The following is an 11,703-nucleotide window of genomic DNA, read 5'->3' on the forward strand; positions in this document are numbered from 1 at the left end:
GGAAGGAGGGTGCACTGTGAAAAGGGGACCTCTGGGGCGTGCACAGGGGAAGGGGGGTGCACTGTGAAAAGGGGACCTCTGGGGCGTGCACAGGGGAAGGGGGGTGCACTGTGAAAAGGGGACCTCTGGGGGGTGCACAGGGGAAGGGGGGTGCACTGTGAAAAGGGGAACTCTGGGGGGGTGCACGGGGGAAGGGGGGTGCACTGTGAAAAGGGGACCTCTGGGGGGTGCACGGGGGCAGGGGGGTGCACTGTGAAAAGGGGACCTCTGGGGGGTGCATGGGGAAGGAGGCGCAGTGTGAAAAGGGGACCTCTGAGGGGTGCATGGGGGAAGGAGAGTGCAGTGTGAACAGGGGCCTCTGGGGGGTGCACGGGGCAAAGGGGGTGCAGTGTGAACAGGGGACCTCTGGGGGGTGCACGGGGGAAAGGGTTGCACTGTGAACAGGGGACCTCAGGGGGGTGCATTGCACAGCGGGGTGCACGGGGGAAGGGGGGCGCAGTGTGAACAGGGGAGCACAGGGGGGGTGCACGGGGGAAAGGGGGCGCAGTGTGAACAGGGGACCTCAGGGGGGTGCATTGCACAGCGGGGTGCACGGGGGAAGGGGGGCCCAGTGTGAACAGGGGACCTTTGAGGGGTGCATTGCACAGCGGGGTGCACGGGGGAAGGGGGGCGCAGTGTGAACAGGGGAGCTCAGGGGGGTGCACGGGGGAAAGGGGGCGCAGTGTGAACAGGGGACCTCAGGGGGGTGCATTGCACAGCGGGGTGCACGGGGGAAAGGGGCGCAGTGTGAACAGGGGAGCTCAGGGGGGGTGCACGGGGGAAAGGGGGCGCAGTGTGAACAGGGGACCTCAGAGGGTGCATTGCACAGCGGGGTGCACGGGGGAAGGGGGCGCAGTGTGAACAGGGGACCTTTGAGGGGTGCATTGCACAGCGGGGTGCACAGGGGGAAGGGGGCGCAGTGTGAACAGGGGACCTCGGGGCGGTGCACGGGGGAAGGGGGCGCAGTGTGAACAGGGGACCTCAGGGGGTGCACTGCACAGCGGCGTGCACGGGGGAAGGGGGGGCAGTGTGAACAGGGGACCTTTGAGGGGTGCATTGCACAGCGGGGTGCACAGGGGGAAGGGGGCGCAGTGTGAACAGGGGACCTCGGGGCGGTGCACGGGGGAAGGGGGCGCAGTGTGAACAGGGGACCTCTGGGGGTGCATTGCACAGCGGGGTGCACGGGGGAAGGGGGGCGCAGTGTGAACAGGGGACCTCAGGGGGGTGCATTGCACAGCGGGGTGCACAGGGGGAAGGGGGCGCAGTGTGAACAGGGGACCTCGGGGCGGTGCACGGGGGAAAGGGGGCGCAGTGTGAACAGGGGACCTTTGGGGGGTGCATTGCACAGCGGGGTGCACGGGGCAAAGGGGGTGCAGTGTGAACAGGGGACCTCAGGGGGTGCGTTGCACAGCGGGGTGCACGGAAGGAGGCGAACGAGTCCCGGCTGGGGGCGGGGGGGTCCCTCGCGCATGGATCCCGGGGCGCGCGTAGCCCCGCCCAGGGCGGCAGGCGGGGTTTGGGGGCCTATGTAAAAGCCGCGCGCCCGGCCCGCGGGGCCCCCCACGAGGTCTCTCTGCTGCTCCCCAGCTCCCCCCTCCACGCGTGGCTGCAGCGGCGCGAGCCGGCCCCGGTGCATCCCCGCCCCGGGCAGCAGCAGCAGCAGCAGCGGCGCGAGCCTCCCTCCTCCCCCCACCCGCCCTGCTGCACGCGCCCCCCCCCCCCCCCACCTTTCCAGGGCGAGGTTGATTCGGTCGCGTCCGGCGTCTCGCGCGCTTTCCCCCCCCCCCCCCTTCCCCGGGGGATTCTTCGGCCTCGCGCGCGCGCTGCTCCGGCCGCCCCGGCACCTCCCCAGCACCAGCCGCCGCAGCAGCAGCCATGAGCGGCTGGAACTCCTACATCGACAACCTCATGGCCGACGGCACCTGCCAGGACGCGGCCATCGTCGGCTACAAGGACGCCCCGTCCGTCTGGGCCGCCACCCCGGGCAAGATCCTGGTCAACATCACGGTGAGGGGCGGCGCGTGGGTGCAGTGCAAAAGGGGGGGGGTGCATTGCATTGCAAAGAGGGGGAGGGGTGCAGTGCAAAAGGAGGGGGTGCATTGCAAAAGGAGGGTGCATTGCAATAGGACGGGGGGCCAGGGAGAGTGATGGGGGGGGCTGGATTCCAAAGAGGGGAGCCGGAAGTGCCATGGCGGGGACTGCCTTGGAAGAGAGGGCGGCCGGAAGTGCCATGAGGGGAGGGGGGGCTGGATTGGAAGAGAGGGAAGGGCGGGAAGGGTCATGGAGGGGGGCTGCATTCCAAAGAGGAGGGCCTGCATGGAGGGGGTGGGGTTCTTGTGGAAAAAAAGGGATGGGGGTGCATGGTGGGCTGTACTGCAAAAGAGGGGGGTAGGGAGGGGGTGCACTGAGAAATGAGGGGCTGGGATGGAGGGGACAGTGAAGGGGGCTGGAGGATTGCAAAAAGGGGGGGGCTCCTTTCAGAAAGGGAGGGAGCCCTGGGGTGCATCGGAGGGGGATTATGGGGTGTAAGGTGAAGGGTGTATTGGCAAGAAGGGGATCTGGGGGGGGGACAGAGGCCCTTATGGGGTGCCGTACCCAAGGAGGCCTGGGGGGTGTCTGAGCGTAAAGAAGAGGACGTGGGAGACAGAAATGGGGCGCTTGGGGCAAAGGGGGGGTTAGATTGCCCATGGCGAAGAGGAGGAACTGGGCGGGGGGGGGGCATGTGATGGAGCACATGGAGGGTGGGGGAGACTTTCTGAGACTGTCCTGGAAGCCACAAAAAACGTTTGCAAAGTGGAGGTGGGGAGGGGGGAAAGAACCCAGCCCCAGGCGACTACTTCCTGCTCTCTAGCCCCCTCCCCCAGCACACCAAAAAAACCCACTTCCTCTTGCAAAGCATGGGGGGGGGTGACCTCCTCCCTCTGCCCTGCTGCCTTCCAAACAGGGGTTTGCCCCCCGCTCCCTGGGGATGGCAGGAGACACCTCCCTGCTCCCCACACACCTTGGGCGGGTGTGGGTCGGGCCCAGCTGGCACCTTCTGGCCCGGCCCCACCCTGGAAGGCCCAGGCAGCTACCAGCAGGAAATGACTCAAGGCCAAGGGGGAGGGAGAGTAGGTCTGGGGAGGGGAATGCGGCCTAAATCGGCCCCTGGTTCTGCAAGGCCAGCTGGGTCCAGGGTCCAAATTCCTGGATCCTCGAGGCCAAGGCCCAGGGCTGGTTTCCTAACCTGGCCAGGGGAGCTCCCCACAGTGGGGTGTGAAAGTTTTGACTTAATTTTTATTTCCACTGCGCTGTGGGGACGCATTGGATTCCCTGGTTCTGTGTCGGGGTTCGCTGCCTGCCGTACCCCAGAGGCGGCTGCATCTCAGTGCCAGGGCTTGGGATCAGCAGGGCCGGGGATCCCTGCGAGGGGAGTGGCCCCACCCCAGAGATGGCTGCAGCCTCTCCATCCCTGTAACAGAGTTTAAAATGGCCAACTTGGTGTGGCATCCCTCCCATTAGAGACCCCCCCTCTGAAAAACCAGGATGGGGGGGGGGGGGGCCTGCCAGTCTGAGCTCTGGGACTCAGGAGGCAAATTCAGCATTTGCTGTGTACGCAAAAAACAAACCCAGCGAGCGAAACTTTTGCGAACTTCTCGGAAAGCAAAGCCGCCTTCCCACCCCCCCTCGGTTAATAAAATGGGTGGGGGCGGGAAGCTGTCTGTCTGCACTGAATCTAGCCTTTTACTGCCACGTCTCTGCCTCTGCGGGCCTCGAGCTGTCTCCCTCCTAATCTTTCCAGATCTTTTCTCGCCCCCCCCCAGCTTTGCAACAATCCTTCTTTAGTTTAGCCTCTCTCTTGCCTGGGGGGCGCTGGGCTGGGCTAAATCTCTGGCTTCCCCAGTTCTGTTTAAAAACCGAAGTTGGGTTCGGGCCCGACTTTCTCTCTCTTTGCAGAAACTTTTTTGTTTGTTTTGTTGGGTGCAAAAATGTTTGCCCTCTTCAAAGCGGCCTTGTTCAGTGGGGTGGCTGGACTCCTGTCTAAACCCAGACGGAATTTGGGGCCTCCCGCCTGGGAGAGCATCTGGGTCCCCGTCTCCTGGCCAGTCCCGGATCTCCGCGTCCTGGGGGTGCATGTGATATTCAGGTCCCTTGAGTGGCTCCGATCCTAGGGGGTGTCCCCCCCGCCCAAGTGACTTGGTTATGGGTCAGCACAGAGCAAACCCGTTCCTCCCCCAGCCGCTCATTGGTCCCCGTTCCCCCGCTTCCTGCAATTCTGCAACTGATTCGGGGTGTGGGGCTCCCCCCTGATTTGGGCGGTGGAAAGCACCAGATTGCAGAATATGGGGGGACGGACGCTTCCCTCCCCTTCTCCGTTCCCTCCCCATTGCCCCCAGGACCCCAGTCTCTGCCCGCCCCCCCCCAGGTTGGGCCAGGGACCTGCTGCTCATCTACTGGGACCCCTGTGCACCCCCTCTTTTCTCTAGTGCCTGCAGAACTTTGTACCGGGACAGGAGGGGAGGGAGGCGCTCGTCTGGGTGGATTCTGGCACGTGGCCGGGCCCAGGTGCAATGGGGCGCGGTGCCGGGTTTGTATCCGGGCGGGGGCTGTTAAAAGTAGGGCTGGGGTTTGCCAAAGCCCATAACATCCATGGGGACCCCCCCCCCAATATCCTGTCTCCTCCTGGACTCTTGGGTTCTCTCCCTGGCTCTGGGAGGGGAGTGGGGGCTGGTGGGTCAGAGCAGGGGGGGCGAGCAGGATGCCTGGGTTCTCTCCCCGGCTCTGGGAGGGGAGTGGGGGCTGGTGGGTTAGAGCAGGGGGGGCTGGGAGCCAGGACTCCTGGGTTCTCTCCCTGGCTCTGGGAGGGGAGTCAGGGCTGGTGGGTCAGAGCAGGGGGGGCTGGGAGCCAGGACTCCTGGGTTCTCTCCCTGGCTCTGGGAGAGGAGTGGGGGCTGGTGGGTCAGAGCAGTGGGGGCCAGGAGCCAGGACTCCTGGGTTCTCTCCCCGGCTCTGGGAGGGGAGTGGGGGCTGGTGGGTTAGAGCAGGGGGGGCTGGGAGCCAGGACTCCTGGGTTCTCTCCCCAGCTCTGGGAGGGGAGTGGGGGCTGGTGGTTAGAGCAGGGGGGGCTGGGAGCCAGGACTCCTGGGTTCTCTCCCTGGCTCTGGAAGAGGAGTGGGGGCTGGTGGGTCAGAGCAGGGGGGCTGGGAGCCAGGACTCCTGGGTTCTCTCCCTGGCTCTGGGAGAGGAGTGGGGGCTGGTGGGTCAGAGCAGTGGGGGCCAGGAGCCAGGACTCCTGGGTTCTCTCCCTGGCTCTGGGAGAGGAGTGGGGGCTGGTGGGTCAGAGCAGTGGGGGCCAGGAGCCAGGACTCCTGGGTTCTCTCCCCGGCTCTGGGAGGGGAGTGGGGGCTGGTGGGTAAGAGCAGGGGGGGCTGGGAGCCAGGACTCCTGGGTTCTCTCCCCAGCTCTGGGAGGGGAGTGGGGGCTGGTGGTTAGAGCAGGGGGGGCTGGGAGCCAGGACTCCTGGGTTCTCTCCCTGGCTCTGGAAGAGGAGTGGGGGCTGGTGGGTCAGAGCAGGGGGGCTGGGAGCCAGGACTCCTGGGTTCTCTCCCTGGCTCTGGGAGAGGAGTGGGGGCTGGTGGGTCAGAGCAGTGGGGGCCAGGAGCCAGGACTCCTGGGTTCTCTCCCCGGCTCTGGGAGGGGAGTGGGTTATGCTCTGGACCCTCCCTCAGTTTGCAAGGTGGGGCTGCCTCCCATATCTATTCTCAGGGGTGATTGGGACATCCAAGGAGCCCTCCCTCATTCTTGGGCTCAGCAAGCCCCCCTTCCCAAACTCCACCCGGTCCTGCCCCCCTGTGTCCCCGTGGGGGTGGGGGGTGTCTCTCTCCCTCCCCTGGGCTTAGGGACAGTTTGGGGGAGGAAGAGGTTTCAAACCCCCCCCCCCATTACGAGGGTGTCAGTTTCCTATGGAAACTGATAGGGGAGGGGGGGCAGACCAGTGGGGGAGTTGGGTAAGGCGGGGGGCGGGGCTGGGAGGCCAATAGAGGAAATCATTCGAGAATGCGGAAGGCCCTGTCCTGTCCCATCCCCTGAAAATAAGGATCTTCGTGGGGGGGCTGCTGAGACAGGGGAAGTTTGGGGGGTGGTAACACAGCTCAGCCCGTCTGTTCCCTAGAGGAAAAAGGTGAAATTGGGGAGCCAATTCTCTCCCCCCAACAAACTAGGTGAGGAGGGGAAAGCCCCCCCCTTCCAGCTGCCTCTGGTTTTCACCCCATCCCCCCAAAGGCTGCCCCTTTATGACCAGTGTGGATCCAGACTCTGACCCCGGGGGGGCAATCCCTCCCACATGGGTGGATTGTGCCCAGATGGGGGAGTGGGGGGCAGGTGTTTCCTGGTGGAGAATAGATGGTGGGGGCTGGTTAGTGCAGACAGCTGTTCTGGGCCCGGCTGCTGCCCCCCACCCACTGACCCCAGGGAAAGCAGGTGCTGGGAGGGGAGTGAGGCTGGTGGGTTAGAGCAGGGGGGCTGGGAGCCAGGACTCCTGGGTTCTCTCCCCAGCTCTGGGAGGGGAGTGGGGGCTGGTGGTTAGAGCGGGGGGGCTGGGAGCCAGGACTCCTGGGTTCTCTCCCCGGCTCTGGGAGGGGAGTGGGGGCTGGTGGTTAGAGCAGGCGGGGCTGGGAGCCAGGACTCCTGGGTTCTCTCCTCGGCTCTGGGAGGGGAGTGAGGCTGGTGGGTTAGAGCAGGGGGGGCTGGGAGCCCGGACTCCTGGGTTCTCTCCTCGGCTCTGGGAGGGGAGTGAGGCTGGTGGGTTAGAGTGGGGGGGCTGGGAGCCAGGACTCCTGGGTTCTGTCCCTGGTGCCAGAAGAGGCATGGGGTTTGTGGGGGGTAGGGCTCCCCTAGTCTGTCTAGGTGGACCCCTGACCTCTCCCCCTCCCCAGCCGGCGGAGGTGAACGTGCTGGTGTCCAAGGACCGTAGCAGCCTGTTCGTCAATGGGCTGACGCTTGGGGGCCAGAAGTGCTCGGTGATCCGGGACAGCCTGCACGTGGACGGGGAGCACACCATGGACATGCGCACCAAGAGCACGGGCGGGGCCCCCACCTTCAACATTGCAGCCTGCATGACCAACAAGAGTGAGTGCCGGACGCCTGGGTCCTCGCCCTGCCCCTGGCGGGGGGTGCTGGGAATCAGGGCCTGGGGTCTGCTGGCTGGAATGGGAGCCAGGACTCCTGGGTTCTCCCCCCGGCTCTGGGAGGGGAGTGGGGGCTGGTGGTTAGAGCAGGGGGGCTGGGAGCCAGGACTGTCTGGCCCTTGTTTCCCATCTCCCCACCCCAAAGCCAGCAGGGCTGTGTTCCCTCCCAGCAGCTGCTGCCTGCGCAGCCAGAGGCCTGAGCCCTTTCCCTGCGGTGGGGCGCACAGCAGCTGGCCCTGGATAACTGGCCTGGCTCCTTGAACAGCTGTGGGGTGGAGGGTGACAGCAGGACTCCTGGATTCTCTCTGGCTCTGGGAGGGCAGTGGGGGCTGGTGGTTAGAGCAGGGGGGGCTGGGAGCCAGGACTCCTGGGTTCTCTCCCCGGCTCTGGGAGGGGAGTGGGGCCTGGTGGGTTAGAGCAGGGGGGCTGGGAGCCAGGACTCCTGGGTTCTCTCCCCGGCTCTGGGAGGGGAGTGGGTGCTGGTGGGTCAGAGCAGGGGGGGCTGGGAGCCAGGACTCCTGGGTTCTCTCCCCGGCTCTGGAAGGGGAGTGGGGGCTGGTGGGTTAGAGCAGGGGGGCTGGGAGCCAGGACTCCTGGGTTCTCTCCCCGGCTCTGGGAGGGGAGTGGGGCCTGGTGGGTTAGAGCAGGGGGGCTGGGAGCCAGGACTCCTGGGTTCTCTCCCCAGCTCTGGGAGGGAAGTGGGAGCTGGTGGGTCAGAGCAGGGGGGGCTGGGAGCCAGGACTCCTGGGTTCTCTGTAGATGCTGGGGTAGGGGTTACCTGACTGGATCAGATCCCAAGGCCCCATCCGGCCTCTGCCATGAGACCAGTGTCTTTCTCCATCTCCGGCCTGTGGTGGGGAGGGGGCAGTGGGTAGCCTGGGGGGCCCCTCACCCCCTTTTCTCTCTCCCCCCTGCAGCGATAGTGCTGGTCATGGGCAAAGAGGGCATTCACGGGGGCTGCGTGAACAAGAAATGCTTCGAGATGGCCAATCACTTGCGACGTTCGCAGTATTGACGCCGGCCCGGCACTCCGCTGTGGTACTACTGATGCCCACGCTGGCTGGGACCACTCGGGCCCCCGCCCCCCTGCTGGGGCGCACCCCGCCCTGGGGCCTGGAGCAGCCCCCCATTCCTCGCTTTCGGATCGTGACTCCGGCCCACCCCGTCTCTCCGCCACTTTTTCTATCACAGAAATCCTCTTTGTTGCTGCCAAATTTTTTTCTGGTTTTAAAAAAGAAAAAAAAAAGTAGGTTTTTTTTGTTGGGGGGGGGAGGGTAAGGGGGGAAAAAACTATATTGGAACAAAAGAAATAAAAAGGAAATTTGAATAATTCTCAAGGCGCATCTGTGTCTGGTGTCAGCTATGGGGTGCTCAGGACTCCTGGGTTCTCTCCCCGGTGCCGGGAGGGGAGTGGGGGCTGGTGGGTCAGAGCAGGGGGGCTGGGAGCCAGGACTCCTGGGTTCTCTCCCCAGCTCTGGGAGGGGAGTGGGGGCTGGTGGGTCAGAGCAGAGGGGCTGGGAGCTAGGACTCCTGGGTTCTCTCCCTGGCTCTGGGAGGGGGGGCTGGTGGGTTAGAGCAGGGGGGCTGGGAGCCAGGACTCCTGGGTTCTCTCCTCGGCTCTGGGAGGGGAGGGGAGGGGGGGCTGGTGGGTTAGAGCAGGGGGGCTGGGAGCCAGGACTCCTGGGTTCTCTCCCTGGCTCTGGGAGGGGAGGGGAGGGGGGGGCTGGTGGTTAGAGCAGGGGGGCTGGGAGCCAGGACTCCTGGGTTCTCTCCCTGGCTCTGGGAGGGGAGTGGGGGCTGGTGGGTCAGAGCAGGGGGGGGCTGGGAGCTAGGACTCCTGGGTTCTCTCCCCGGCTCTGGGAGGGGAGTGGGGGCTGGTGGTTAGAGCAGGGGGGCTGGGAGCCAGGACTCCTGGGTTCTCTCCCCGGCTCTGGGAGGGGAGTAGGGGCTGGTGCTTAGAGCAGAGGGGGCTGGGAGCCAGGACTCCTGGGTTCTCTCCCTGGCTCTGGGAGCGGAGTGGGGGCTGGTGGTTAGAGCAGGGGGGCTGGGAGCCAGGACTCCTGGGTTCTCTTCCCGGCTCTGGGAGGGGAGTAGGGGCTGGTGCTTAGAGCAGAGGGGGCTGGGAGCTAGGACTCCTGGGTTCTCTCCCTTCTTGGGGAAGGGTTGTGTAGTCAGAGCTCAGCTGGGGGAGGGTGCAGCCTGGGAGACACCCCCCCCCTTGTGCACACACTCCCGGCTGGCAGGAGACACACACACACAGTCGCACACCCTTAGTACACAAGCAGTGCCTGAGTCATGGTGCAGGGAGGGGTGTGAACAGCTGGCCAGGGACCTGCCAGAGCTCTGGCCCCAGGGATCCTGCCTTGGAGTGGGGGGGCTCCCTGCTGTGCTCCTGTCTGTTTTAGGGGGGGCGGGGTCTGGGCCCTGGCCCCAGTGCAGTGGGGCACCCAGGACTGGCTTCCTGCCCATCCCTGCAGCCATATGTTCCACCAGCAGGGAGATGGAGGTGATCTCTAGGGCAGGCACAACTAGGGGTCAGGACACCTGGGTTCTATTCCTGGAGAGGGGAAGGTTGGGGGGGCCAGTTTCCCCCTCCCAGCTGTACTTGAGGCAGGGGGTGATCTGCAAAGCCACAGGGTCTGTGCTGTGCCTGGCATGGGGGGCAGCCCGGAGCTGAGCCGCTCCAGACCTTCCCCAGAAGAACCTGGGCGCTGCCAACGAACTCTGCCCGCTGCTGGTGAGCGAGCCACGCACGAGCGCCCGTCCTGGGCCCAGGTGAGTCCTTGCCCCTCGTCCCAAACGGTGCCCCCCAAGTCTGGTGCTGCTGGGGGAACGGGGGTTACGTACAGGGCACACCCCACCCCCTCCAAAGAGTCAGCGGTCAATTCAGAGCAAGTATCTTTTATTCCAAGCTATGCCCTGACCCCCCCAGCGTCCTCTGGGTGCAGGGCCAGGGTGCCTGGCGTGACCCGCAGCCCCACCCCACCATTGGTTAAAAAAAGCAGCCTAGAAATGAGCTCCAGTAACCCACCCCACCCCAGGGGTTATGGGTTGTAGTGTGAGGGGAACAGGCCCCACATCCTGCTGGGGCAGGGACAGACAAGGTGTTAGTGGGCCCCCAGAGGGGCTGAAAGCACAGACACGAGGTGGGCAGTGGCACCCCCCCATTTTGGTCCAGGAGGCTGTAGAGCAAAGGGGGGGACCATGCTGCACCCCCAGTTTAAGCTACACCTGGCAGGAGCCGGGGTGGGGCTGGCCACCAGGGCAAAGGAGGAAAGGCTGGAACAGTTTTCAGGTTAAAGGGGGTGGAGGAGACATGGGGCCTGTGTCCCTCAAGGAAAGCAGCCCCTGCCCCCTGCTAGCCTCCAAACTGGGTGGTAGCCACTGGGGGCAAGGACAGGTCTGGCTTTGGGCCCACCCTGCCTGGGGGGGGGGTTCAGCAGGACAGAAACAGGACTTGAGCTGAGTCGGATGGATGGGCTATACCCTATGGGGGTAGGGGTGGAGCCCCCCAGAAGTAGTAGCCATGGGCAGGATTCAGGTAGCCACTGCTCCCAGGTCGCAGCCACAGGTTTCTAGCCTAGCGGACAAGTGGGCAAGTCAGCCCCCATTTCTCTGGCCGAGCCCAGAGAGCGATAGGCCCCAGGCTTCATGGTGTCAGGGGCTGGGGGACCCCATAGGGCAGTGAAAGCAGCACCCAGGTGCTAGCCCTGGGGAGGCAGGGACTAGCCCTGTGGGACCAGCTGGGGGGCGGGTTCAGGTGAAAATGCAATAGCCCTTAATTTCACTAACCTGGCACAGGGGAGGGGCACTCAGCTGCAGGGGAGCAGCGTGGGCCTGATACGAGGCCATGAAATGGGGTGGGGGGCAGTGGCTGGTGGAAGCCCCCTCTCCCGAATCCCCACAGCTGGGGCGAAGTGTGCCAGGGAGGCTGGGGGCAGGGCCCAGGCACACACAGGAATGTGGCCCAGCTGCCGTGTTTACACCCAGCCGGCCAGAAGGCACCAGCCGCAGAGCTAGCCCAAGGCTGAGCCTGGGAGGGGGGCGGGTGTGCTTCAGTGCTGGGCTCCCCTCGCCCTGCTGAGAACCCAGGAGTCCTGGCTCCCAGACCCCCTCTGCTCTGACCACTAGCCCCCACTCCCCTCTCAGAGCCAGGGAGAGAACCCAGGAGTCCTGGCTCCCAGCCCCCACTCTCCTCCCAGAGCCAGGGAGAGAACCCAGGAGTCCTGGCTCCCAGCCCCCACTCTCCTCCCAGAGCCGGGGAGAGAACCCAGGAGTCCTGGCTCCCAGCCCCCACTCTCCTCCCAGAGCCGGGGAGAGAACCCAGGAGTCCTGGCTCCCAGCCCCCTCCTCTAACCCACCAGCCCCCACTCTCCTCCCAGAGCCGGGGAGAGAACCCAGGAGTCCTGGCTCCCAGACCCTCTCTGCTCTGACCACCAGCCCCCACTCCCCTCCCAGAGCCGGGGAGAGAACCCAGGAGTCCTGGCTCCCAGCCCCC

The 11,703-nt window shown here is 65.2% G+C and overlaps 2 protein-coding genes and 1 long non-coding RNA gene across 3 annotated transcripts in view; all 3 read left to right on the top strand.

Moving 5' to 3' along the window:
- Positions 1-11,703, top strand: part of LOC127039637 (uncharacterized) — a 53,144-nt gene that overhangs the window by 3,542 nt on the left and 37,899 nt on the right. The gene's annotated exons all lie outside the window — the stretch shown is intronic.
- Positions 1,754-8,537, top strand: PFN1 (profilin 1). The gene is made up of 3 exons (XM_050933370.1): positions 1,754-2,046; positions 6,954-7,146; positions 8,123-8,537. Exons 1-3 carry the CDS (start codon positions 1,915-1,917, stop codon positions 8,218-8,220), a joined length of 423 nt encoding a protein of 140 aa, XP_050789327.1. The 5' UTR covers positions 1,754-1,914; the 3' UTR covers positions 8,221-8,537.
- Positions 3,992-6,606, top strand: LOC127039571 (50 kDa spicule matrix protein-like). The gene is made up of 3 exons (XM_050933323.1): positions 3,992-5,053; positions 5,303-5,431; positions 5,605-6,606. The coding sequence occupies exons 1-3, from the start codon at positions 4,590-4,592 to the stop codon at positions 5,990-5,992; spliced, it is 981 nt and encodes a 326-aa protein (XP_050789280.1). The 5' UTR covers positions 3,992-4,589; the 3' UTR covers positions 5,993-6,606.

This window comes from Gopherus flavomarginatus, chromosome 23 (assembly GCF_025201925.1).
Source record: "Gopherus flavomarginatus isolate rGopFla2 chromosome 23, rGopFla2.mat.asm, whole genome shotgun sequence".
In the NCBI taxonomy this organism is placed as follows: Eukaryota; Metazoa; Chordata; order Testudines; family Testudinidae; genus Gopherus; species Gopherus flavomarginatus.